Source organism: Hippichthys cyanospilos, chromosome 12 (assembly GCF_059441005.1).
Source record: "Hippichthys cyanospilos isolate Australia breed blue-spotted pipefish chromosome 12, RoL_Hcya_1.0, whole genome shotgun sequence".
Classification (NCBI taxonomy): domain Eukaryota; kingdom Metazoa; phylum Chordata; class Actinopteri; order Syngnathiformes; family Syngnathidae; genus Hippichthys; species Hippichthys cyanospilos.
The window spans coordinates 9,631,069-9,655,208 of record NC_142380.1 but is presented as its reverse complement, the minus strand read 5'-3'; the positions used below and the strand labels follow the sequence as shown (position 1 = coordinate 9,655,208).

Sequence of the window (24,140 nt, the reverse complement as noted above, 5' to 3'; positions counted from 1 at the left end):
ACAGTCAAAACCACCATGATCGTTTTGTACATAAGTGATCTTTTATTTTGTTATCCATAAAAAGGTCAAGATTCAGTCCCATGTATTAATTCTATTACATCATCTCAATTCAAAAACCAACATAAAATTACAAATCATAATACAAAGAATAGAATAGGTAAGTACAGTAACCATACAGTATAAACAGTCCACTAGTATTGTTCAAGTAGCCCCCCCACCCACCTAACCGACTTGACCCCAGGACAAAACCTAGCATACATTAGTTGAAATCAGCAATAAAAAAAATTCAAATAAATGTCCTTTTTTTTTTTTCATTTAAAGCGCTTTAAATATCCCACACCATTGGTTCAGCTTTGCCCTCATATACTGTTGAATACATAGCAGAGAAAACATCCCACCCCATTACTCGCTCTGCAAAACACAGACATGCATACAGTTGTCACTGTCCAATCGGCCCTCCCCCCCTTCAATAAGCAATCAGGGCCCAAAAAACAAAACAAAACAAAAATAACATCAACCATAGTGGCGCATCAAAAACGGTTACATTTACACCCAAAAACCCATGCGAGATGGATCCCTGAAAACACCACTTGTCCGGGGGGAAACGAGGCCTCATAAATTCTAATGCTGAGAAAAATGTTTAAAGTCTTTGAACATATGTGGCAGATCCCTGGTTTAAGGTGGTAACAGATCTCCTTGAATTCAATAGCACGTACGCGACACAAACGACAACGGATGAGATTCCCTGTTTGAAAGGACGATGCATTCGAGCAGCGCGGTCACTAATACAAAAAATTTAAACAAAAAATAAACGCCGCTCCGTCTCACGTGAACTCACTCGGGTGAACTAACTGGTCCTACAAGTTCTCTAACTTGAAACCAATCACGTAGCCAACGGAGGAAAATAACACTTTTTTTTTTTTTTTTTTTTTACACTAGTGCTGAACTTAAGACCTGCTTTTTTCATGCTAAATCTGATACATATATAATCAATGTGTACATATACTGCAGTACAGTACATGAGTGTTGATGTGCAAAGGTGTGTGTATGTGTGTGTGGTGGAACCTGCACCACATCAAGTGAGAAGGTAATGCATGGCTTGGGTCGGACAGGAAGTAGTTGGCAGAAATCACGGGGGACACCCAGACACCAACACAGTGGAACCTCCAAAAGCCAATCCGCATCATGTGAAAATACAACTGTAGGGCCATTAAATTTTGACAAAATATGTAGCAACTCCATCCAATATTAGCAACACATCCCGAGCACATGCATTGTTTCCTCAAACAAAAAGCATGTGGTTGAAAGCATCATCGATGACGACGACTACGGAAATGACAAGAAAATACCGACAGCTGTTTGTGTCGGTCAAGGTCAGTAGTTTTAATTTAATTTAGTTGTATTATATATATTTACTACCCTTCATACTTAAGACGATTAGGAATGTTAATATGTGGCATGGACAGTTTATAGTGGAAAGAGTTTGAGCTCACAAAAATCTACACACCCTTTTCAAATGTCAGGTGTTGGTAATACGTTAAGGGAAAAAAAAATTAAGACAGAATAAACTACTTTAAAACTCTTTCCACTACAAACGTGAGCTATAACCTGCATCATGCATTTGAAGATAAATAAAAATTGACAGGAAGTAAAAATGTGAAGAAAAAAAAATAGATGTAGCAGCACAAGTGCGCACCCCCTCTTATAGCTAGGGTTGTAATTGTTCAGGATTACCCAGGTACATTTGAACTCATGTTAAAAGGAAGTTAGCGAACACCTGCTACCATTTTAAGTACCTCTCTAATTCAACAAAAAATAACTTCAGATGGTCCACACAGAGGGTGCACAGAATGAAAGGGATCTCACAGTTCACGCATTTTCAAGACATGGAACATAGTAAGTAAAGTCATCAAGCAGAGAAAATACAACAATAACTAACTTAGTGACATGAAACCTTCAGACTTCTGCACAAGATGGAAAAAAAAGGCAAAAAAATCCATCAAGAACACCAAAAGAATATTTGTGGGTAGTCAGAGAATTCAAATTTAAAATACTGGCAGTCATGCAGCAAACGCAAGTTAGAAGAGGGTGTGCACACTTGTGCTACCACATTACCTCAGTTATTTTACTGGTTACAGCTAAAACTAATGGTGGAAAACGTTTAGAAAATCTTGCTCTCATTTTTCTTTTACAAGAAAGACATTTAAAAAGGTGTGTGCTGACTTTTCAAACATAATTTATGCATTTGACATTAGCTTTCCCTGCAATGCCATAGTGAGAATCTTCAAGCATTTGACGCAAAGCACTAAAATGAAGATATTCAACAGTATTTTGGCAACGTAATGCCACAAGATGGCGCTGGATAAGTACATATTTTAGACAGTGCTTTGGCCATTATTCCGTTCTGTTCCACTTTAGAGGTTCCACTGCAGTCCTAAATTTAAACATGCACATGAAGGGCATGATGAGGCAAAGTGTTCTTTAGCTTTGCGCTAAATCATATGAGCTTCACTTTTCATGTCCCCTTTTACTCTTTAGAGCCAATTTGCAGACGGACATGAGAAATGCTAAAACATTCGAATGCATGGCAATGTCCTCCACACAACCTTCCCAAACATTTCAGCCAGTTCACTCAAAAGCGACACGGGGACAAATAATCACAATCCCTGTCAGGGGGAGCAGCTAAAAGTAAAAAAGGCAAAAGCTACGGCACTGCCAGGGAGCAGAAAGGAAATGGGCATGTTTTTTTTTGTTTGTTTTAGGTAGAGGGGCAGGGTAAGTGGTGCTTGGGAAGGAGATGTCCACCGACAGATAAACAGAGTTCTGACCAGTGTTGTCATTCCCTAAAAAGCTGGTCAAACTGTGGAGGTATTCTTCATACACACACACACACAAAAAAAGAAAAAAACCAATGATAAGTCACTAAAGTTTTCCCGCCCTCGCCACCAGCCAAGTCACAAGGGCATCCTTCATTTCTTTCCCCTAAAAGCTGCCTCTCACACACGCACACACACATTAGTGATATGAATATTGAGCCTAGATTGGACATCTGGGCCCACAATCATTCATTCATTCACTGTTAAATGACATCTGTGTGCCTTTTTCAACAAAAGACAAAGTTGTTACTTTTTTGTTGTTCTCGTTAGAAACCTTTCAATTTCGTCCATTTCAAAACGCGAAGCTCAGCAGAACTTCGCACACTTTACAAACACACTACACTACAGATAAATACACCGAACGAATCGTTACACAGATTAATTTGAATGCATTCGTATTTAAAAAAGTAACACGTTGTTTAAAAGACACACAGATGATGTATGTCTGAGCCACACTTTCCTCACACACTCACACACCCCCAGGCAGCCGCAGAGAGGCCGTTGTCGGGTTCTCAGGCGTGCTGTGCGGCCAGGTCCTGGTTGATGAAGCGCCGTAGCCTCTCAAGGTACTGACTGTAAAGCTCAATGTCGTTGTGCCCGGCGCCCTCCACCCAGAGGGGCTCCACGGCCTTAGGGCAGCGCTCGAACAGGGCCAGGCCGTGGGAGAAGTCGATGACCTCGTCCTCAGTACCGTGGATGATGAGCACAGGAGACGGGATCTTTGACACCTTCTCTATGCTGGAGGGGGAAAAAAGGCAATTAAGGTTGACTCGAGCTAATTCTGGCAATAAGTCATTTAGGAAACGCATTAAGGAACATATGCTGCAGTGCACGCTGCTGCCAAGTCAGAAATATCCCACTTGGAGGTTGAACATGAATGTTCCAGTTATAAAGGAATCTTTCGTGTTATTGAATGAATTTGGACACTGGAATTTTAAACAATTTGAGCACCGTTGACATCCAAAACCTAAAGGTGCCCATCGGATTTAATCGGAATGAATCATTTAGAGCTAGTGCTTAACCAAAATTGTTGTCTGAATTTCTGCTTTTCAAAAGTAAATATTCTCGGATTTCTGCAGTCATTCATAAAAGCAGAGAGATCGGCTTAGTGTTTAGTCGAAATAAGCCAACTACAAACACAACTTACTTCTACATGTTTCTGTAGGTGTCGAATGAACCATTAACGTACCCTACAATATAATTCCTTTAATTCCTTTTTGAAGGCTTACTTGGGAAAGGCGTCGAAGCAATAGGTCTTCTTGGTGTCTGGGAAGGCCACTCTCATGCCAGAGGTGAGAGGAGAGTGAAGCACAACGGCAGCGCACTCGAAGCGTGACGCCAAGTCCACCGTTGGCACCGTGCCGATGCTTTGTCCGTACAGGATGATGTTCTCTGGGCTGATACCGTACCTGAGGCAGATTGCACTATTTAAGAAATGCTTCTGAAGACAACAAAGCCCATTTTAGAAACGTGTGCAGTTTACAGTACCGGTCAAAAGTTTGGAAATGCCTTGACTTTCAAATGGTCTCAAACAAATTAGGAAGTCAAGAAATTCAAGTTTGTTACTTGAAAATACACAGTTGTAAACTGAAGGTCATTGCAGGTTAAAGTACCATCCACTTCATTACATCATTACGTGAACTGAGAAAATATCAAAATGTGCAATGCTGTTACCTGTGAAGTGCCTACTTTAAGAATCTAAATATCAATGTTGGTTTGAACAACATAACATTAGTACTGTAAAGTATATTGTTTTGTGCATGTTGCTGCTTTGTCTGGATGACGATTATTAATTTACAATTCAAGGAAAATAAACAATGCATTAAAGAAATACACAAGCTTTTGACTAGAACTGTAGATACAGAAAGTTATGCTCGAACTCACATTTGAAAGTGGAGAGACACCATACTATTGTCACTCTTTTGTTAGTATTCTAGAATTAACTCATTTAATTCACTAAGCACAGTCATAAAAAGGTGTTTTCTAAATGAAATAAATATTAGTTATCAATTATTTAAAAAAATTAAGCACTAAGGTAATCAATTACTTCTAGTAAAGAAGTACTCATGCCACAGATTACGATTAGCATTTTACCACCTGCTGCTGCCTGAAAATTACATCAAACGTGCTCATCTAACAACCAATCAGGAAAGAGCTTGCAAATATCACATGACCAAACTCATGATGTTATGAATGTGAAATGTAATGTGAAAAATAATGAATTAATTAGACAGCATATTACTTTTTACTGCTAAAAATGGCTAAACAAGTAAAGCATCCTTTAAATGTATTTCTATCGTTGTGTTATGATTCTAACTTCTACCACATTACAATCAAATGTATTTTGGTGCTTTTAGCAATTAAATGTCAAATCTACGCTGACGGCAATGGATAACCTCGGCCATCTTACCGAGAGCGCAGGGCATGCCAGGCGGCATCAATGTCAGCGTAAAGGTTCTTCTCTGACGGTTTGCCAGTGCTAACCCCATAGCCTGAGTAATCGTAAGAGAATATATTGCAGTTGATGCGTGTGCCCAAGCCGATGTAGAAGCTGCTCATCTGACCCAGATCGACCGCGTTACCGTGTGAAAACAACACGGTGAACCTGAGAAACAAAAGTATAAACCAATGTCCAAAAATGAGATAATTAATAAAAAAGCTTTAAAAGGACCACACATTCCACTTTTTACCTGGCATTAGGGGCACAGCGTATGTACATGCATCCGACCTTGTTCCCTCGACTGGACCTGGTCAGGAACACGTCGGTCACGTCCAGTTCTCTCTGGGAATACTGAAACTCTGCTCGCTCCGTGAGATGCAGCTTCCACCTGCTCTCGCATCCACTACCAACCCCTGAACTACCACCTACTCCACCGCTGGTGCCTCCACCACCTCCCCTGTCACCACCAGTACCAGCACCCAACCGCGAGCGGAGTCCAGGAGCTCCCAGAGAAGGAAGGGTGCTCCCAGCACCGGAGCCGGATGCGGTCCCTGCTCCAGACGCTTGATCTGGGTCAGGGAGGAGGGCGTATGTGGGCTCTGGCGGGAGGAAGGCTAATTTGGCTGCAATGCGACTAGGGCAAGGGGGGCAGCAGAACAGGCAGCATAGCTCTCGAATGGACAGACCATTCATCTTCTGCAAGAGCAAAGAAAAACAGGAGACACACGTTATATTTAATATCAAACCGCAGATCCTAACATTGTGAGGAAAAAAAGTACAACGAACCCACACGTATTTAGTACATTTTTTCTTAGAAAATCTTAGATGAAGATTTTGGTATGAAGAGGAGGAGTAATTAGCCTGAGTTGGCAGACTTGGCGTCTTTGCCGGATGGGCATTCAAACAATCACTTTTGTTGTTTTGTAGTTGTTGTTTTAATTGATCAATTAGCTTGAATCCATTTAAGTATAAAGTCAATTTCTATTCAACCATTTCTAGGAACATAATTTATGGTATATACTGCAGCAATAATTAAATGGGGGTAATGAATACCAATGAAGTATGCAAAAAACAATTCAGCGGGTATGTGAGCTTTTAATAAGAGTTTCCGCCTGGTATCTACCAAACCAATTTAATGCTTTTTAATGCTGTGATGGGAACAGTACACTTTTATTTTCAAACATAGTTCCAAAAGTTAATAAATCAGACATGGGTGGTACAACACTCTATTTTGAGTCAGATTTTTACAGCTCAAACTGCTTTGTAGAGGTCACAGTCTTGTTGGTGCCCATCCCAGCTGTCTGAAAAGCAGGCACCCTCAATTGACTGCCAGCCAATCGCACTGCTCATCGAGACGAACGACCATTAACACTCTCAACCACACCTAAGGTCAATTTAGGGCGTTCACTCAATATAAAAACCATACATGTTTTTGGTAATGTGGGCGGAAACCGGAGCATCTGGAGAAAACTCACGCGGGCAAGGGAAAAACATGCAAACTCCACACAGGAAGTCCTCAGCCAGAATTGAACCCATGACCTCCACAAGAGAGGTGGGTGTGCTAACCAGTCTTCCACAGTAAACATTGTAGGGGAAAGACAAATATTACCTAAAGTTTTGGCTAGTGCCCTATCCCCTATTCAAATCTCCACTGCATAATGTTCCTCCACTTTACCTGGATTCAAAAGTCCCCGGGTCTTGGACTGGACTGGCACACAATGGTGCCAAGTTCTTATGCTGTAGTCACTTAGTCCGATGAACCTTTGAAGTAAACAAAAGAAACGATCACCGCTAAAGTTTCCAACGACAGCAAATTAGCAATTTCTAAAATTCCAACAACAAATACGATAAAAAGTCTTGTTTATACCCTTACAATACACAACAAATATCATTTAAGTAGTTAGAGGTGAAAATAAAATTGATCAAACATGATCAGAAAGCCTAGATGTGTTAATCACTGTCGATTTATGGAAATAATAATGGCACATGAGCTCCAAGAGCGACAGCCGAGACAGATATGCAAATTAATCATATGCGATAACCTCTAACGTTAGCCTTTGGTGGCATACAGCGTTCTTTCCATTGCCACACTAAACGAGATATGCGCATGACGTTTAGACGTGAACACTATTGCGCGGGTTAATGCAGGTATACTGTCTAAATAAGTTAGAAAAAAAGCAATTATCATTAGCAGGGTAACAAGCCAGACAGATAGAGCTAGCGTTCAAGTGTTACCCTGTTAGCATTAGTGCTAGCTACTTACCAATTCACGGTACGTTGGCAAAAAGGCTGCTGTGGTCCTGTTTGTACGCACAAGCAGCACAACACTTCGACAGTCCTCCTTGTGTTTTGACATGGATGGTTTTCCTCAAATAAATTGACGGCTATCTTGGTGACTATGAGGATTAAATATATGGCTACGAGATTTTTTTTTTCTCGAGCACTGTACAATTAAATCCGGAAGTGACGCAAGAAACTGAGTCCCGTCTGGGTAAATAACTTTATTGAAACAAACTTGTGAACAATCGAGCTTCTTTATTTCATTCTCCAACCATCCATTTCCTATAGCCGCTTATCCAGTTTTATATTATATTATATTATATTATATTATATTATATTGTATTATATTATATTATATTATATTATATTATATTATATTATATTATATTATATTATATTATATTATATTATATTATATTATATTATATTATATTATATTATATTATTACTAAATCTGTACTAGATATTTTTAAAAAGAAAATAGAAAAATTAGTAATCTCACAAGCACAAATTCAAAACCACAAACGATAGATCGAGAGAGAGAGAGAGAGAGAGAGAGAGAGAGAGAGAGAGAGAGAGAGAGAGAGATTGGGGAGGTGGGGAGGGGGGGTCTCCATTGATCATTGATCCACTGCAGGACTGTCTGCGTGTGTGTGCGTGTGATCGCGGGGGGTTGTAAATTATGGGCTCGTGTTGTCACTGCCTGCCCCGCATTAGAAATTTCACCTCTCCACTGTAAATTAAGAAAGGAAGATTACATTTAGCTGACATCTGCGCGAACCAAGCAAGTGCAGACCAGTGTGACAGCTGGGTCCCCTTGCAGATAATTCAACACAGGCTGCAGGACTTGAGAAACAAAACCGGACAACAGGAAGAGAACATCCTAATTTGATCGCGAAGTCTTTCTTGCGTGGGAGGATTAAAAAAAAAAAAAACTCAAACTGGGCGTTTTGGAGTCGCTAGTTTGGCTACACGGTGATGCTCCGGCGAGGCGCAGCAACAGAAGAGGGAAGAGACAGGTGAGGTGCGGCTGATGAGCCGCTTTTCTTTTTTCTTCATTTAATAGAAGCTCCCGAACGCCTTGCCATCCGTCCAACATTTCTCCCCAGAACCCAAGAGAAGCGGACGGCACGAGAGCGAGTGGGCGACTGGCACCTGCTCCACCTGACGGATCTGGTGCGGTGAGTGTGCCAAGTGGAGCGAATGAGCGATGCGAATGTGCTGCGTGGATGGCATGAGCAGGTACTGTACATTCTTCATGTGCGACACCGCTGCTGCATTATGCCCCTATGGGTTCGCCACTCGAACCACTTGGCACCGTCTGAACGGCTCTTTGTGTCTACTGCAAGTTTTATCTATTACGATTTGCATGCTGTGCACTGCTGCATCATTGATTATTCATTAACATGTTGCATAGCTCTTACTGTAATGCATTGTTCTTTGCACTTCGCTGCAGTGCAAGAATTCCAGCACAAAGCTTGAAAATGTGGTTGTGTAGAGCATAGGTCGTGATCATCGTTGGAGGGGGGCTATTGCTCTTAAGGGTCCCCAGAGCATATTCATGGTACGTGTGTGAGTTAGTGTTTGCTGATGGCTCCCTGGTAACAATAGTAAAGGTCAGAATTGATTATTTAGAGGCTGGAAGGCATACGATTAGAAATGCCGATCATACCTACTGCTTAAAAATTGAAAATGTAAATTACGAAGTTTTGATATGAAATAATACACTTTTAATCATTTGGAATGAAACTATGGTAATCTTGAGAAAACTAATGAATTCCTACGTAAAGTGAGGGGAACTCTTTTGTCCACTTTCCTTTAAATGAGACAAAACCTTCACACCCGACGCCTCCACAGCGAGTCACATGCCATCTCAATGCTGCCCAGCTCTTACTGAAATGACTTAGTATAGCTGTATGATCATTTATTGTTTGCAGCTTTCATCATGGAAGCCAAAACCAATTAAATCCATCCAAAGCTGTGGTTTATGTTTCTCCTCTGAGTTGAAAGGTGAACACAAAAGGTTAGCGACCAAATTAATAAGGGCAAATGAATGGGCAGCACCGCAGAGTGGCCGAAGGAGAAAGTAATTAAGTCAGATTGCAATCTGTCACAAGGGAAGTGGCGGGAGCGATAAAGAGAAATGATAGCGGCGGGCGAACAAACGTTGAGGGAAAGGGCCAGCAGACAGCAGTCAGTATGGGTGTGAATGGTCTCCCTGTTAGCATTGACGCTCACACAGACAGCCATACAGTGGCCTCGTGAGCAGGTGCTAAGCCCCGGCACACTGCAGCAAGCTCGGGCAACAACAGGTGCAGCCTCCGTTCGGAAGACTTTTCTTGAGCCACTCAGCCTAAACCAGCAGCGATGACCTGACCCGCGGTCCACGTAATAATAGAAAACCAAGCGAGGGGAACACCATTAATCTGCATGTACAATAAAGCATGAAAAGGTTAGCCTGCAATAATTAACTGATGAAAGGAACAAGACCCCTGCAAAGGCTTACGATGTTAAATCCATTGTATCTTAATACCAAAATGAGGTCAAGTTATAGCTGAATTCAAGGGAAACAGGTGAGAAAATTCTCCATAACCAAAATGAAATTTGACTTTTTTTTTTCTTTCAAATGTTATATGGGTCAATAGTGAAATGGATACCTTGCCTATTTTTTTTTTTCCAGAAAAAAATACGTATTAATCAGCCAATTAATTGAAATATGTATATTCTTTTTTTTTTTTCCCCAGCGTAAAGTAGTGACATCCAAGTGAACTCCTTTTGCACAACTTCCTTATATTTCTCACCTAATTATTGCTTGTAAAAATTAAGATTTGCTTTGCTTTGAATAAGAGATTCACAGAATTACAGGAATAAATGTCAAGATGTTTATTTCGGGATACAAGGTTATGGTATAGATTTGTGTGCAGTAAAAAATGACAGTGTCATTTGTATCTAACTGCTATAACTTTTTAAGCTAAATAAAGTTAAAAAGTTCTGATAGTCAGCCAGACAATTATCTTTGGCCAATATTTGAAGGCACATAATCAGGTGACTAATTGGTCAGGCCCTAATACATCTAAAGCTTAACCACAAAGTTGCACACAAAATAACCAACATATCTACTCTCGTAGAACAGATAGACCCATACTCATAAAAAGAACCTCCTAAGTGGAGGCAACTATTCGACAAACAAAGTGGGAACTATTTGAAGCACTAAAGCGTAGCTGTTTGCACGTAAAAGCTATCTATGGGAGCCCTTTGGATGTCCACAGGGACACTTAATGAGCTCTATTGATCACATAGGACCCTATTCAATCACACATACTAAGCCACAAACGAGGCATCTCGAGCACGGAAAAATAGATTGGATTGCAGCATAATATAGTTGTCCACAAGGAGACTAAATCAGTGGCAGATTAGCATGGCGTGCTTCATGAAAAGCATGTTTTGTGATTTTCTCTGTGACGACGTTTAGACAAGATGTTGAGAGGAGGGATTTAAGAGTTTCTCCATTCTTGTGGCCAAGTGGATACTTTAGGCAATTGCCAACAAATTGCCTCTCGCTACCTTTAGTACACAGAGAGAAACATTGACTGAATTTGCCACTCACACTGGTTAACCACTGCTGTACTTGGCTTAATCTGCTGTTGAACTGAGAGCTACTTCATTGCTACATCAGGCAGGATAGACTCATTGACTCGTCACAAAGCGTCTGTGACAGTAAACTTGTGTAAAACTGACACCAGAGTCAAGACTGTTGCCAATAAAAACAACCATCATTGCGTATAACTTTCTCTTGATACAGTACATACACCTCGTTGCTAGCCGCTAGCCACAGGCTAGCTCACAAGCTGGCAGGCTCCGGTCGACCAGAAAAAGGGCATCAGGGTCATTTGATGTGGAGTCCCTGGGTTTGGGAGTTAAAATAAAGACACCAAGCTATTCTTTCAATCGAGACACACAGGGAAGATGCATATTCAGGTTGTAGGCATAGCTAGCTAATTGCATGCCATAGTTGTCGATATATAATCATATCTGTCGTTAACAACGATGCTCACCTTGAGGCCCATGGGTGTTACTGGGTGACTTTTAGTGTCTCAAAATATCTGGGAAACTGAAATAAAACATTTCAAAGCCTAAATCTCAACAGTTCACTACTTATCAATTCTGATCCTTTTCAATTATTGAGCTCGGATATTCAGACCCACAAAATGCATCTGCAGTGGAAACCACACCCTGAATTCACTTCATAGGGTCTCCGATGGTATTTCCTAAATGCTTACATCACTCCACAGTGCAGAGTAGTACTTTCTGGGTTTGGTCATGTGACACTGTGAAAGAAATCATACATTAAGTTGGTATCATTATGTATTTATTTTCTGTGTTGCAATCTATCTATGCAGTTCTTGTCCATCTCACCCCATTCCTTAGATAGAGCTGTTGGAGTAGAAAAGTGTGGACTGGAACTCTGTTGGATTAGATCAGCGGCGCCTGACTATCTGCAGTGGGGCTTATTGTTATGGCTTGTATTGTGCAATGCTTTGCCGAAAAAAAAAGTGAGCGGGGCAGCAACTTGTTTGATAGACCCAGGAGCAAACACGGACATGTGAGCTTTTGCTGTTCCTTGCTAGCAAGAAAAGTCAATCTTGGTTGGTCTGAGTTTACTATTTTACAGTCTCGATTGGGCTTGTCTTAGTCTTCTTTATAGAATTCTCTGACAGACGCCATGATTCCCTGGTCACTGTGATAGCATTGCCAGTCAACAGCAAGTAGTAAAATGACCGAACTCTGATGTGGAAAATTCTGATTCCACAAATACAGTCTTTATCAAAATGCCATGTTTAGACATGTGTCACCGAATTGAACATACTATTGTAAATAAATGTTTTACTTTTGCTTTAGGTAATTTCAATGGCATAAATTAGTGGCATGTGTTCTTGTAATGTAGCCAAAAACAAAAAATGTGAGGATGATGAATCCGCAATGATCCTGTATACTGTATCACTGGGCGATCTAGTTTCATACCAATGTAGCCTTTACCCAGTTGGTGTGTGCCTATGGAACAAGTTCAAGACTTAAAAAGGGTGTTGAAGCCTACACCCCTCAGGGCAAAAGATCAGATGAATACAGCTGGGCAAGCATCTGCTGCATGACTTCTTCCAACTAGGTCCTCAGAGAGTGGACCTCAAGGGTTTCATTTTGTAGAAATGTGCGGGCCGAGGGCCGAGACTCACACCGGCATTTTACCAACCTCATCCCAAGGCGGGTATTCAAAATGAAGCCTCTCATGTAAAACCTTCCCTGTGATGAGGCACGATGCCTTTAGGTCTTTGGGGGCCTTTCACGGCATTCTTGCAGATGTTCCAATAGCAAAGGAGAATACTAATGGCAGATATACTGCCTGGGGAGTTTTACTTGTATATGCAGACTGTTGTCAACAGGAACAGAAATTCTTTCCTGTGTTCAGAAAAGCAGCGTGGTTGGAAGCTGGCAATGAGCCGCACTTTTACAGCACCTTTTGGCACTGAGTACTTGTGAACTGTTGCATCATTCATCTCACCACTCCAACATGCTTGCATTCTGATAACTAACTAGTTCATTCACACACTTCGTTTCTTCCCTACTCTGTAGCACCTGAGCACCGCCAACCTTGCTGATTGAGTCACAGCATTAGCCACGTAAGAATGCCTTGCAGTTGTTTTCAATGCGGGACTCTCCCATGTACTTTACAACGGCCATGCATCCTTTCTTTTATGACTTGCTGTCCTCATTGATTCTTCCCCTGAGGTGCAGCCTCCTTTTTTTTGCATCTCTCTGCACGTATCCTCAGCACATGCTCTTATGGCTTAACACTTGTGCTCGTTTCTCTTCCTATTTATCACCTTAACTTTGTGCATTATGCATGCAGTCTCAGACGCACGCACACGGATACACACACGCGCGTATACACACACAACAACAATGAACAAAACATTTTAAAAGGACGTTTGTGCACATTATGAGTTTTTGTTTAATAATTTACATCACATTGATTAATTACATTTATACCCATTCAGCCTTCCATTTGTACCGTTTATATGTGTGCCAGTGTGTGCCAGTGTATACTGTAACTGAGGCCAAAAAATTTATACACATGGGGTGTTCTTGGGATGAGCTTGGCAAAGAGCTTTGCTATTCCTTAGTACATTAGCATCTTTGTTGCTATCATTGGCTTTGGGTGCTTTGCATTTATATGGCAGGCTAAACTTTAGCTACTTAGCAAGCTCCTTCTAACAAAAAATGCATATCACTCTACCTTTGCCATTGGGGCGCTCTATAGAGGTAAAATTACCATTCACCAATCACAGACAACTCTCAGAGGCTCCTATTGTTATGTCTGCTACTTCTGTCTTCTACTTTTGACCTTGCCCTCCCACTCACATCAGGAGCCTATCAGGTTATGCCAAACACAATGACAGTCAATCAGTGTCCACTTCAGTGTGTGATTGACCTGTTTCCAACCTCCAACAACTCAAACACAAGAATAAATAGTGAATGAATAAAAACGAAGCATAAAACTTAAATTTAGAGCTTAGAAATGTTATTAACCAATGGAAATGAATGCTTTAAACATGTCTGTAATTAATTGGTTACAAGGAATTTCTGACTCTTACCCAAATATTTTAATTTTTATGTTTTTAAGAGTCAGACATATTTTTTTCCTCCGAAATTTTCAAGCGTTATTAGCGAGGGCCTGAATATAGAATAGAATAGAATAGAATAGAATAGAATAGAATAGAATAGAATAGAATAGAATGCCTTTCTGGTCATTGCATAGATGGTATAAAATGAAACTAGGAGTGCTGCTCCGATTGGTGCATGTTAAATAAATATGAATACTAAACTAAATAAATATTATATAATGCAATACGGCTGGAAACTGCATTGAGTTAATTGCTTGTATCAAATATTTATTTGCATATTTTGTTAATTAAAAAAAACTGAAATTCCTTAAAGTTTGGAAGGAACATGCTGACTGTTGCTGAATGGAATCCTAAGGACTCTTCTGGTAGTGTGTAAAAAACAGACACTTACAGGAGATAATGCTTGAAAATAAATTGAACTGAAATGTCAGTTAATTTGGAAATGATTATAATACAGTATTTCAATAGAACTGTCAAATACTGTTCTAGAATCCAGACAAAAGGAACAAAAGATGTATTCTACTCTTGCCTTGAGAAAGCAGAACAGAGAGCGCTTGCAGAAAGTGCACATCAACATATTTTCTTTGTGTCAACTGGACTGGGTTTTTGAAAAGGGTGGATCGGAAGAAAATGGGCACCATTATGGTCGGTCCTAGTAGCTGGGTTTTTTTTTTTTTTTCAAATACAGATAAAACAACAGCTTCAATAAAAATGTGAGATGCAACAGCAATGATGTATTGAAGACTTAATAAAAGCAGGGCATTCAAGACACATTGACGAGACTACGAGGCACACCCGAACAAGACATGAGTGGCTGGATGGAACTGATTTATCAACATAAAGTACAAGGATAACAAGAACAGAAGGAAGGAAGAATCTAAAATAGTCGAAAAATATCGAACATACACATGACCAACAGAGAGGGAAATATGACATAACTTTCCATACCCCTAGAGCAGTGCTTCTTAACCTGAGTTTGATCGAACCATAAGGGTTCGGTGTGTGGGTCTCAGGGGTTTGACGAAGCCTTTGCCACGGAGGTCACGACCAATTCATGATAACATGCCCCGCTTGGCCATCCCTGGCTGCAGATGATCACATTACATCGCTTGGCCAGTCAGACTTTGTACGAAAATGTAAAGTATCAAGGAAGGTGATGGAAGTCAACATCCTATCAACATGATTTGCAATGCCAAGTTGTGCCAGTTGAACCAGTAAAAAATATATATATACTTGTGAGCTATAACTGAACAATAAAAACTAAAGCGCTTGGAGGAAAACCAGGTCAAAATGGCTCTTTGAATGTTAAAGGTTGCCGACCCCTGCACTAGTGTATGTAAATTGTTTTACTTATTCTTAGGGTATCTAGATTTATGAGCACTACTCTATGTCTACCAAATCATAGTGAATGGTGGTTTATACAGTGTTTATACAGTACAGGGAAGGACCGACTAAAAAGGCTTTTCGAACCCACAGTGTCCGTAATGTAATGGGGATCTAAACTTATGAGCATAAATGTACCATACCAAGGAAACTAAATTTTAAAATAGAAACCAAAAGTATAAAACGTAAATGACAATAATTATAGACTCATTTGGTCCACGCCAAGATGATTAAATAAAGAATATTCTGCATAGAACATGTCCTTCGGAAGTAAATTTTTGACTTGACTTTCTCTTTAGGATAAAATGTATGGTATGTGATTTTGGTGGAAAATATCCTGTACACTGATGCTGACAATGATACTTTTTGTAAATAGTTGTGTGGCACTGCATTGCATGGTGACATATAGAACAAGCTGGGTCACAAATAACAAAATGGGCCTTGCACATGGCACTGTCCAAATTTGACAATTTACCACCTTGTCCTGTTGCTTTTAATCCTATTTTTCATTTGCTAATTACTGCTTTTAATTACTGTTTTGTGTCTGTGTGGGAGAATCCAATGTAGTTATTTTGGTGCCACTTCTTTGCATGCAGCCGATCCTCATATTCATGGAAATTGGGTGGTGCATGATCATGCAGCAGCTGCGTTTTTGAAAACAAACAGGTTGTCTAATCCGTCACCTTCTGTGATCTCATAAACATCCCAAAAAGTGAAAGTGGCAATACACCTTCAGGTTTTATTTTCAGTTAACTCAATCTACAGCCGTAGAAAAATAAAACAAGCAATATAACCAAAGTAACCTTTTCTCAAATGCCGCAGCAGAGACACTTGACTTGCTAACCTTTGCGCACAAAATGAATGACGTTCCCTCTTGTCATATTTTCACGCTTCTGTTTTTGAAAAATTCAACAAGCGCTTCAGCCAAAGATAAGCTTTAGCTATAGCAGCTTTGCCAGAGATTTTTGGAAGACTTTTTAGTGAGAGATAAAAGCGTATCCAAGTCTTTTGTCTCCTGGCTGTACTCAAGATGCTTTTGCAGCTTGACTGAAGCTTTGTTGTGGCTAATCTATCGTTTGCCTTCACTCAGGCCGGCCCTTAAAAACAACCTGCTCTATTAATAATGACTTTTCATGAGACCGAGTGAAGAAAAACAGGAATTTATACCTGCATGTTGCAGTTGATAATCCAAGCATTTTGTGTGTTTTTGAAATCTGCTGTGCAAAGACCACCTATTGTGAGCTCTGATCCTCTTAGCGGGCTTCTGTCAAAAGAGCTAAATTTACCCGTATTGGTGATCCCTGCCCACACAGAACAAGATGTCAGCAATATGAGCTACCTCACTGCAAGGGATTCATTTTACATCATGCACAGCCTATTCTGATGCTAATGGCTGCCATATTAACTCATCTTATTAAGCAAAGCATCAAGTGAAGTCGAAATAGAAAATCCAAATCTAATAAAGAAGTCTTATTTTTTTTTATTATGCTTGGCACAAACTGAAATGAGAAGCCTATTGTGTTACATGATTTTATCTTCATTGTGGTTCTACATGGCTGGAGCGTACATGCGCCCGACTCTGTGCTCATCGTGTGTGTGCGCTGCATACTCATGTGCTCGCCTCCAGCTCCGAGCTGTGCAGTGAATGTATATGCGCTTACTGCAGTCAAACTCCAGTTAGTAACATTTGCCCTTGCTGCAGCGTGGATGGACACACACCAGCGTTTGTTTTCAGGACCATTTATTATTTACCATTAAGTCATAATGTGTTTTTTTTTTTTACAGCTATTTGTTAGCTGCCTCCTTTTCTGAGCTGTGCATTTATTACGCGCATCCATTATCATATAAGCTGCTAACTCACTGCAGCCAACGATTGCAGCGTGTCTGCTCTTAGCAGCAATTTGGCTTTAGACAGAAGGACCCGATTGGAGGAGAAGTCTGAGGGGAAACGGAGCTCTCGGTGGCTAGACTCCAGCTCTGTCCATCCAGTTTTAATTACCTACGGCACCCACCCTGGAGAATAGCTCTCGTCCTTCTCTTCTTACAGCTCCCTTCCTTTCCTTTTTCATCTTTTCTTCTTTACCTCCCTCACTCACCATCACTAATTTGCTCTCCTTTCCCTCACTTTTCTTTATCGGCCACACACAAAAACAGGCCAGCTCGCAGCTGCGTCAAAGGTCCACACAGGGTTAACCTTTGCATTAGCATATAAATGACCCTGTAGATTGAATAGCATTTTTGGATATTTAACAGCAAAAGACAGATTCTCTTCTGTGTGATTAGAGCTACTCTGAGGAGACAGGCAGCCACTTTAGGGAATATCGCCTTCAACTTGATAAGATAAAGACTTGACACAGTGTTCCCATTGCTGGAGAGAGCACAATTGTCTGTCAGTCTGTCTGTGTGCAGTCTTCCTATTATATTTGTAAATGAGTGCATGTGATCCGGTCTGGGAACACAAATAAATATGCATGTTCCCTCTTTCTTGCCTCCAAACTATCCAGTTTGACATGATGTGGGCGCTGCTGGCATTGTCGTTATCCGGGGGAGATATTTGAAACACCATTATACCTTGCTGCCATGCAACAACCAACTATCCTATTTCATCCAAATAGATGGACTGTATTACCTCAACAGTCCTCAACAAAAGATAAGAAATTGACAGAATAGTTTATATGCCTTCAGGCTATTTCATCAGGTGTATTTGCACAACCTAATGCGATGCAGTATTGGAACAGTGTCGAAACCAAATGTTATTATGAGAAATATGCAACAGCTTTTGTATTGGATCTCATTGTGTTGTGGAGTCAGGCCTGATGAAATAGCACGGTAGTGTGCTTTTGTACTTTGCGTATGGTAGCATCCATCTGAGGAGGGGATATTTTTAAAGACCCTACAACATGAGTTCAGAGATTTGTTTGTAAATAACTTCACATTTGAAGTTGATTATTCAAAACATTTAAAACACACATAGTATTAAATAAAATGCTTGAAGGTTTGAATTGGGGAGATTCATCTGTTTTTCAACATTTGAGTTGTCATTTCAGTTTGGGGGCTCGTGGCTAATGCCACCACCAGAGTTGCTTTTGGACAATCTCATAAAACACATTTTAACTGTACAAATTATTGACCATTGATCCAGAATGTTGAAAATGCCTTGTTCTTTTACGATGCAATGCTAATGATTGAGAAAACACCAGTTTGGGGGTCTGAGAAGTGATGTTTCAGATAGAAAAGAATTATATAATTCTAGGGAGGAGACAAGATATTTTCTTTCTTTATTTTATTTTTTTTGGAAAAAAATGGGAGTCCACAGAGAGATGCACTGCTTGTTAATGCATTACACTAAAACATGCTATCAAATGTGGTGAGGAGGCCAACCAACTTCAAAATAAACCTGACCATACCAAATAATGTTTGGACATGGACGCCTTAGTATCCTTTTATTTTAAAGTTGTTCAGTTGTGGAGTCTTTCTCCTGCCCGATATGTTAGTCCGGGAGTGAGTCACGTTCCTGGTTCGTAATCCAACTCAACTCGCACATTCAAATGCCAATTAAGGGCGCTATCGATGACTTTTTACGCTGACGATGTATTGTACGCCACCTGTTGTTAGTGTTAAGATTAGCATCTAGCATAAAATAGCCGCTAGCGAGCAGCTGGCAAGAGCAGTCAGTTTACTATTCATAGGTATTTTAATACACATAAATAACTCCCCACTCATCACTTTTCAACAAACCAGGCTGACTCAAACATGTGTTTTGTGGTTCTGACTTTTTTCTCATTGACCAAAATTTAGCCAGATAAATCAAAGGGAATTTGTAAACACTGCAACAATAATTATGACATAGACTGCAGATAACAAGAGCTGTATCCATTTTGTTAAACTATTCAGTAATAGGAAAGATCTCAGCTGCAGCTGAAAAACAAGCCAGGCTCTCATTTTATATTTACATTTGCACGCCAGCTCATTAATATTGTGACACTGTGCTCAGTAAAAAGAAAACATTTTGAAAACTGGCAGATTTATTATAAGCATTAGATTCCAAAATGAGCAAAAATCTCATCTTGTCTCATTCTCATGGACTTAGTCTCATGAGACATCTTATCTCGAGGTATTTGCTTCTCCTCCCAGCTTTAATATACAGTAATGTGTGTGACATTACTGTATTTGTGATGTACTGAAAAGACTGTAAAGTAATTTTGGATTCTCTTAAATGCAATATTTTCCTGTGGGCTTCTGTGTTCAGCAGGATGACTGCAAGTTTCTTAATGAATCTATCTGGCTAGCGGGATGCAGTTCTGTGAAGGTGACCCACTTCTCCCAGTTTAGCCCATGTCTGTCTTTTTAGCCTCAGGCCATTTTACTTTATTCGGAGATTTAACCTGCTTACTGTCTTTTAGGATGGTCTATGCTCCAAGTTAGAAAAAGTATTATGTTTTCTTGAACTACAGTTTATGTTTATCAGATCAAGATGCTTAAGTTAATTTTGAAAAGAATCGAATGACTGTTTTTGTTTGATTATCATGCGTGAATAAATGGTTAGGTATTAACACAAACACAGTAAAACATATTTTAAGTCGTTCCGTATTGTTTGCTATTTCCCATTAGCTGGTATATGTTGGATGCACTGTCAAATAATGATCGACAATGTGAAGACAAAACATCCCCGGCCCATCCCCCTTCTTGCTGAGGAAGTGGGGAGCCCCACTACCTCATGTCTATATCCCCGAACATGAACAGTCGCATAAAGGCATTTGCACACGTGTAATTATGCACCCTTATTTGAGTGTTTGCATAAGTGTAGATTGGCATTATGTATGTGTATAAGAGCGAATCCAACATCTTTGGTTTTACATCTCTTGCAACACAGCTACCCAGCTTTGCTATCGGTTGCTACGGTAACAAAGGCAGTAGTGAAGTGGATGCAGCACCACAGCGCGAGAGACAGTGAAAGGGAGAGCTGTTGCCTGTAGAGCTAATCATAACCTCAGATTGAATGCAACAAAAGGAAACATGTTTGGGAGGCGCTTGAATGTCATTGTGAGGTGCACGAGGGATACTGTAAGCTTCTGGCACAAATGGTCACTTTATTGAGCATATGTGCAACATTGTATTTGTTGGATGGCTTTTAAAAGACACTCAGAACAAATGCTCATTTATTTCAACCCGCACACTGATCACAACATTGCTGAGCCATGCATTTGATTCAGTAGACCATGAACATGAACATCACCGGAGATGTCCATTATTGAATATTCTTCTTAATGCTAGGTCCATAATAATATGCACAATTAAACAAATAATTATTCCTTTCTCATAGTATCATGAAAGCTGGACACTTTCAGGCAATTTTTTGACTGTCTTCAAGTATTCTATTTAACTGTTGGAAGCCTTATTAGGCTTGGTTAATGTTTTTTGCAGTCTGGTGCTAACATCTAATACAACTCAAATACAATGATTGGCCCTTTGGCGTTCTGCTGGTTTCTGTTCCAAGAGACAGTGCTTAGATTTCTCAGACGTATATATCATCATGGATAAATAGTAAATGGTGCCCACCACAGTGAGACATGAAGCACTTGCTTCTCTGTTTTGCAGGATGAAAATGTATCGATCCCGTTGAGCAGCCTTGTACACAAAATGAGCACATTCAACAAGCACTTTTGTGATGGGATTATAACTAAATATGGTATCTATCATGTTGTTGACACAATGAATTAAAAATGATGGGCATTTAGAAATTCTCAGTGGGCTGTTTACTGCTGGTCAGATATGATACGGCGATAACAGACGCATGTTGGAAATAATGAAATGGTGCTTGGTCCCAGCTGATGAGAAACAAGCATGTGTAGAACTAGAAGGTGTTAACAGGTGACCACACTCCTTCTGACAACCTGCTGATCAGTTAATGATGCAAGTATTAGCAGGTGATTTGTTAATAGTTTGCTTGATGAGGCGAGATTATACTGCCAAGCTGTGTGCATCCCGTGATAAACGCGTCAGTGTCACACCGTTTAATTCAATCACACCAACACGATCTGACACATACGGCACAACATGTACTTCCTTCTAATGGCTGGTTCGACTGCCGTTGCTCAATTTTATGATACTGGTTTTATGATCCTCACTGCAGCTTTGTTAAGTGCCTTTTGGTCTCTTCCTCAGAACAGCTCTGACTCAAAATATAAAAACCTTGTTTGATAAAATTCAGAGGACCTGATTTACCAAGATCCCAAATTGTAGACTCTAACAGATTGTGTGTGCTTTTGGTGGGCATATTGGGCGGGATCTACTAAAGACTGCAATCATTTAGTAAACTGCAAAGTAATGGTAGAGGCCATATTTAAACAAAATACTTATTTTCACCAAGAAACTCTTGAGTGAGAACTTCAAGTGCAAAAAAAAAAATTGGCTGGGGAAAAAAAGTTGAGCAATTGCGGTAAGTCAATTGTGAAAGTAGATTGACTAAAAAGATCCACCGGAACCTGTGTGCGCCACCATTTTCGAAAGAGACCAAAAAGCAGGACATATTACAAGTTTGAGATCATTTCTAATTAAAAAACTAACGACAAAAATAAACTTCAGTTATTGCATAGTGGACAATCACCACAACAGTTCCTTGGATTTCATTAAAGAGAATATTATAAGATGCCGCTTCACTACAAACAGTATATGGTAGCTATTTTAGGTGTTTAGGTTTTAGGTGTTCAAAGTTTAACCAGTATGGGTGCAGTCTAGCATGAAACGTACATAGCCTGCGCATCATAAAAGAAGGTTAAACAATACGAAGACGAAAAAGAACAGGAGGTTACTATTATCTAAGTAAGTATTGAATAGGCAGCTCCACTTAGTAAATGATGATGACTATTATTATTAATACCATTAATATTAATGATAATAACGACAATAATAATAATAATAATAATAATAATAATAATAATGAAAATGGGAGCGATTACTCGATTATCCAATGGTGTAATAGGATAGGATAATCAGTTTGAAAAAAATTTGATAGTGACAGCCCCAAAGTGATGCAGTTGGAAGTGTTAGAGAAAGACAAACAAACATCTGGCTAAATTACAGAAAATTAATCAATTATGTAGTAAATATTTACATTTTTCATTGTTATTGTTTTGTTGCTGCATTGTATTGGTTTTTAAACTTGAAAGGAGCAAAGTTGAACCCAAAGGCAAAGAAGCAAGTGAGACATACTCTCCCAAAAAAGGATTTATTTGCAAAAAGGCACACAAGTCATGTGGTGGGACCAAAAATACTAAATTACCAAAGTTAAGAGAAAAAAAATTGATGTAAAGTAACAAGGAAAGACAAAGTAAACCCTTGACAATGAACGTAGTCTGAAAAAAATCGGGTTGGCAAGAGCAAATGGAGATAATCAAACAAATGACACGTGCAATATAACAAAACAAAAATAGAATCAAAAGAATGCAAAAGCCAACAATGACATGGCACCTTGTGACTAGTTCCATCTCGCTGAATACACAATATGATGTGATTTTTTTTTGTTTGTTTGTGGCCTTTCAAAACGCTTAATACAATTGAAAAACATGCAATATTAAGTGTGGCCTTTAGGGGATCAGCTTCCACATGTGCTTGCCTGCAACGCTACTACGCTTTAGTCCATCAGACACAAGCAGTGCTGTGTTTGTGCTTGAAGATGGAGATGCTTTGTATTGGTGCTATCCTTCAGCTTCTACTCTGGAATGTTGACCCAGATCTCATGGTATACCTTAGGGTTCGATGACCTAAGCCAAGGGGGTGGGAAGGCTTCACCGATGAAGGTTTTTGAATGAAAGTATCAATATATGTGTGAGAAAAGGGAAAGGGAACGATAGAGGAAAAATGGCCAAATGAAATGTGGTACTTCTACTCCATAACCACACGATGCCTAATCTCAGAGGAACACACGCTTCATTTGACTCCTTTTTAATTTCGCACGCCCGTCCTCTCAATCCATTCAATGTAACGGGATTTCATTTTCATATTATGCGTCAAATTTGGATCCCGCCCATGAAACGGCCATAATAAAATGACAGTGGCAGAGTGGTGAATCTGATGAGGAGTGAGATGAAAAGACCCTGAACCTCCCCTAAGGCTTCACCCGAGCTATCAAATGTGGAGGAGGTTTAGAGATGTCATACCTGCAATCTCCAGTTTGTGTGTGTTGAGCTTCTGTGTGTGTGCGCTTGCATGTGTGCATGTGTGTGTGTTCTGCATGCGAATATGGATGTAGCCTCCATCCCGTCCCTGAAGTCTTCAAACAACTTGTCATTTCAACTGCTGCAGGTGAATGCACATCCTATTTATGGATATATATCTTTTTTTTCCCCTAAAACGTTTTCTGTCATCGTAGCAACAGTCACCTCATGTTCTTTCGAAGAAAACTTAGCAAGTTTTTATCACAGCCCTGATGGAGTTCAAAATGTTACAATAAGAGGATGAGCATGGTGATGGAGGAAGACA

At 40.0% G+C, this 24,140-nt stretch overlaps 2 protein-coding genes across 2 annotated transcripts in view; one reads left to right on the top strand and one right to left on the bottom strand.

Moving 5' to 3' along the window:
• Positions 1–19: 19 nt before the first annotated feature.
• LOC148414776 (alpha/beta hydrolase domain-containing protein 17A-like) lies at positions 20–7,760 on the bottom strand. The gene is made up of 6 exons (XM_088430160.1): positions 7,580–7,760; positions 6,992–7,077; positions 5,567–6,012; positions 5,287–5,481; positions 4,106–4,285; positions 20–3,614 (listed from the first exon to the last, which is right to left on the bottom strand). The coding sequence occupies exons 3-6, from the start codon at positions 6,007–6,009 to the stop codon at positions 3,389–3,391; spliced, it is 1,044 nt and encodes a 347-aa protein (XP_088286286.1). The 5' UTR covers positions 6,010–6,012; positions 6,992–7,077; positions 7,580–7,760; the 3' UTR covers positions 20–3,388.
• Positions 7,761–8,537: 777 nt separating this feature from the next.
• Positions 8,538–24,140, top strand: part of LOC148414775 (semaphorin-6B-like) — a 42,958-nt gene continuing 27,355 nt past the window's right edge. Inside the window, exons 1-2 of the mRNA XM_088428617.1 lie at positions 8,538–8,615; positions 8,706–8,777. The gene's annotated coding sequence lies outside the window, so the exon portion shown is untranslated. The remainder of the gene's footprint in view (positions 8,616–8,705; positions 8,778–24,140) is intronic.